This window comes from Hakea prostrata, chromosome 1 (assembly GCF_041222555.1).
Source record: "Hakea prostrata isolate BN-2017 chromosome 1, UWA_Hpros_2, whole genome shotgun sequence".
Lineage (NCBI taxonomy): Eukaryota > Viridiplantae > Streptophyta > Magnoliopsida > Proteales > Proteaceae > Hakea > Hakea prostrata.
This window is the reverse complement of record NC_142600.1, coordinates 69,893,895-69,898,651: the sequence shown is the minus strand read 5'-3', so window position 1 is coordinate 69,898,651 and position 4,757 is coordinate 69,893,895. Positions and strand designations below refer to the sequence as shown.

At 35.0% G+C, this 4,757-nt stretch overlaps 1 protein-coding gene across 1 annotated transcript; it reads right to left on the bottom strand.

Annotated features, from left to right (window-relative positions):
• Positions 1-644: 644 nt before the first annotated feature.
• Positions 645-1,071, bottom strand: LOC149029666 (uncharacterized). The gene has a single exon (XM_089143760.1). The coding sequence runs from the start codon at positions 1,062-1,064 to the stop codon at positions 645-647; it is 420 nt and encodes a 139-aa protein (XP_088999886.1). The 5' UTR covers positions 1,065-1,071.
• Between the last annotated feature and the right edge of the window lie 3,686 nt (positions 1,072-4,757).

Sequence of the window (4,757 nt, the reverse complement as noted above, 5' to 3'; positions counted from 1 at the left end):
TTCTCTCTCTCTCTCTTTCTTTTTCTAACGTTTAAATTAAATAATCAAAGTTAATTAAAGGTGTTTGGGGTCAAGATGTCTCAATTTAAATTGCATTTTGATATAAAGTAGTACTTGTTTTTTTAGGTGTTTGATAAAAAAAAATTTAAAAAAAAAGGGGGTACGTTGGAGTTTTAATAATTTAAGATAATTTGGGTTTTAACTATGATATTTGAGTTTTTAATAATTATTTTAATTGAGGGTAATTTAGTATTTTAACTGCTAGGGTGATTACGGTAATTTAGGGTTTTAAAAAAAAATTAACGCTAACAATTAAATTTAACCGATAAAGTTAATAGAGGGAATGTGTTTGATACATTTGCTAGGTAAGAGGGGAGGAAGTGACATTATCCAACTAAGAGGGGGTCTAAATGCTATTTGTTCAGCTAAGAGGAGAGGTAAGTGATATTTAAATGACATTCTCACATAATCATTTCCACTACGAAAAACACAGGCAGCACCCTCTCTCTCTCAAGACTCATAATCTTTTTAGAAGCCAAACATTCCCAAACTTTAAAAATACCTGTTGGGAAAGTGAAAATCAAGGAAGACAAACTAGTTTATGTAACTATTTACAGCACCTACACACCAACCAGCTGAGAGAATCATTGAAGCTGCCTCTCCATCAACCTTTCAGCTTTCCATGCCTCATTGATCTTTGCTATGAACTCTTCTATTCTCTTCTTTAAATCATCATCGCCTTCTTCATCTTCACTATCTAAATCATCATCTTTAATATCATCATCATTATCCTCATCATAGCCATCATATCCATGAAAATCTTCATCATCGTCGTCATCATCATCGTTGTCATTATTATGATTGTTTACCTCCATATTATCCATGATGTTCACTTCCTCACTATCCTCCTCCTCCCTTGAAGAGAGAAACCCAAACCAATCAAAATCTTGATAAGAAGATGTGGAGTTCTCAAGAAGAATAGTAATAACAATCAAGTTACAAAAGAAGAACACAAAGACAGGACTTGACTTAGCCTTCATGATCAATTCGAAATTAGAACCCATAAAGCCATTGTCTGTAGAAGTGGATGGAGACAAAGAGAAGATGAAGAACCCAATCAGAGTTAGTGCAGAGCAGAGCGAAGAAGAAGTGCAGCAAGTTCAGGAATCCCAGCCGACTTCATGTCCTTCCAGGCTCCTAGCTAGGTCTGTTGTAGCTCCCTGTGTGTATAAAGTTAGTTATGTGTGCAATTAACTCTTCTTCAGTTCCTTATATAAGCAAATCTCTCCAACGAATACAGTGTTAACGCCGTGTTGACAAATGATGGATCTTTTCTTGGAAATTTACTATAATTTGAACGACTACCTTCATGTCTGTGAATCTGTGAATCTGTGATGACGGATTAGTATTCTACTCTTGTAAGTTATCTCGAAGACTTGGACTTCTTGGCAAATAAGCTCACTTCCTCTAGAAAAAATAAAAATAAAATAACATATAATGAAGCTTACAAGACATAGATAGATTACTGGTCACCATGAAATTTCTGACATTCTCACGCGTCTAATGGTGTGCTCTGGTGTACGGACATTAAATTAGGTTAGCCTTAATAAGGTTCGATACACGAAATATATTAAAAGTTTAGATTCAAATCATTTGGCAAGGGTTTGATGGAAAATTGAACCCCTGTTTCGAAGGGTATTTTAGGTCATTTTGACATGAAATTTGACGTGTAACCTAATTTGAGATCAATAAACACATTGGGAGTGTTATTTTGACCTAAAACATCACCTAATCTAAAGTTTATAATTGGCACATGTCCATTGTCGGGCAAACTGGAAGTTTGGAAATTCATATAAACTAATGTAATATGCAAAGGAAACACAAAACACAATTAGTAAAGAGATGTCTAAAGTTTACAATTCATATACAATTATGTTGAGAAGGAGATGTATGGATAATGATTCACAATGTTACCGACTTTCGGCGTAAATTGGATAACCATATGGCGACTTATTTAAATGCCACATGGCACAATCCTATGCAGGTAATTCAAGGAATTGTAGCGCGACCAATGAACCATCTGCCTTATACGAAATATATTAAAAGTTTTTATTCAAATCATTTCATCAGCCTAACAATTGACATTAGAGCGGACACCACCTCCCTGAACTCAAGAACTTCATCTGAATAATAAATCAAAATATGCATGAACTAAGATAGACATCGTGGTCAACAAAAAGCTGTTCTAGTGGTTGAAACCAACACCTCTTAATGAAGAGATCGTGGATTTGACTTTGCTGAGGCATATTAATATCCCCATTCCCGACTTAATAAAACCGGTTTGTACAAAAAAAAAAAAAAAAAAAGATAGATATCATGGTGGTTACCCAAAAAAACTTACCCATCATTTTGTTATTGTACTTGACCATATGTTATATAGTTTGTATTTTTTTTTTTTTTCTATATATCTAAGGATGATGAAACATTTACTTTTTTTTATTAAGCTCATCATTATTTCATAGACCAAGTCAAAATTGAGGCATGAGTTTTAATTAAAGTGAGAAGCATTTATTTTCAGTTTTTCTAATCCATTCTTGGTTTGGTTTGGAATCGTCAGTGAAACTGAGGCATTTGATATTTTTACTTACCAACTCAAAATAATTTTTTCTTACGTCCTGGTTTGGTTTGATTATAAACTGATATTTCCTTGTATATCATCTATATAGAGGCAATTGGGACCATTTACTTATTGATCTGTATAGAAAACATCGTCTTTAGTGGGAGCAATGAGGACTTGTTAACCACCTTTTTGCAGCACATTGGGTTCACTTTTGCTATCAAGGACATGAGCCCACTTCATTTCTTCCTTGGGATGTTGGGGGTTCGGAATCTCGATGGATTACACTTAAGCATGTCCGAGTACATCTCTGATCCACTCAACAAGGCAAGCATGGTTGACTGTAAATTGGTTCAAACCCCTCATGTCCACTATGAGTCAACTCAATCGATTCACAGGTAACTCCCTACTTGATCCTACCCATTACTGGGGTATTGTTGGTGCTCTCTAGTATGCTATGCTCACATGGCCTGACATCCAATTCGCTATCAACAAAATTTGTCAATTCATGCATTATGCATAGCCCTACCTCCAATCATTGGTCCACAATTAAACTGATTCTTCACTATCTAAAGGGTACCATCACCAAAGGATTGCTTATTTATAAATTCTCAAATTTTAAATTATCTACATTTTTGGATGTGGATTGGACGGGTTGCTTTGATGATAGAAAATCAACTGGAGGATATGTAATATTCTTGGGTCAAAATTTGGTTTCCTAAAGTTCCAAGAAGCAAGCCACGGTGGCCCGATCCAGTACAGAGTCAGAGTACAAGGCGTTGGCAAACACTAGAGCTACTTTAGTTTCTCAATTTTATTTTTTTTGGTAAACTAGTCTCTTTGAAAGAATTCCAGATTTTTTTTTTCGGGGGGGGGTAGCTTGTTACTATGGGGTGGGAATTAAATTAATTACTAGTCTACGCCCCATGTTTGAAACCCACGACCCCCGTCCCTGGGAGGGGGATCTTTCCCCGCTTGACTAACCCATCATTGGCCCATTCCTCCAATTTTGTGGTGTGATAATGTGGGGGTCACTAATCTTATTGCTAACCCTATCTTTCATGCACGCATGAAGCATGTGGAGATTAATTGCCATTTCATTTGTGATAAGGTTGCTAAACAACAACTTGCAATCAGATTCCTCTGTACCAAGGATCAGTTGGCAGATATCTTCACCAAGACATTATCATCAAAGCAGTTCAATTTCTTGATTTCTAATCTCAACATTACATCCGTGCCATTGAGCTTGCGAGCGCATGTTAGGGAACCACCAAGAGTCCATATTAGAGAACCTGAGAGAGTCCTACATGAACTCCTCCACACCAGATCGCATGAGATGGATAAGGAGATAAATAAGGAATCTTATTTCTCAAGTAAAACACCTCATTCAGCTAATCAAGGCAATCCTTATCTCAAGATGAAGAGTTCTATATATCTCATGCATGATATCTCAACAGTAGGACTTCAACACAAAGCCAACTTGTCACCCTAGGCATGTGAAACTAAAAGAGTAGTGGTGAATACTCTTTAAGTTTCCCTATTTATATATATCTTGTATATATCATTGATCATCAATAAGAAAACACAGCCATAGCTCTTCATCGTGGACGTAGGTTGATCTCTACAGCCGAAACCACGCTAAACAATCTTCTTGTTCTTCTTTATTTTCAGTTTACTTTACATCAAATATCAGTTCTTAACCTAAACAGTTAGTTCTAGTTTCAATTTCGGTTCAATTTGAAAGCATTTGTTACAGTCTTGGAGAACAATTACGCTGCTCATTTAATCTTGGAGAATGAAAAGATGGATAATGGGAATTTGTTAAACGTACTGCAAATTTCTTTTGTTCTTAAAATACGAATTAGTAAGAAAAATGGCTTCAAAAACGATTTTTATAAACCTTGTCAAGAGAATACAAACTTGATAAAATGGCACTTTGAACACCTCTTTATGTTAACTTTTTTTCCGTTAATATCTATTTGTTTCCATTAAGTATTTTTTAAACCCTAAATTACCCTGACTTAAAATTATGTTTTAGTTTAAATCTTAAATTACCCTCAATTACTATTTTAGGGTCTTAGAATAAAATTAATTGAAGATAATTTAAGGTTGTAACTATTAAAATAATTAAGAGTATTTT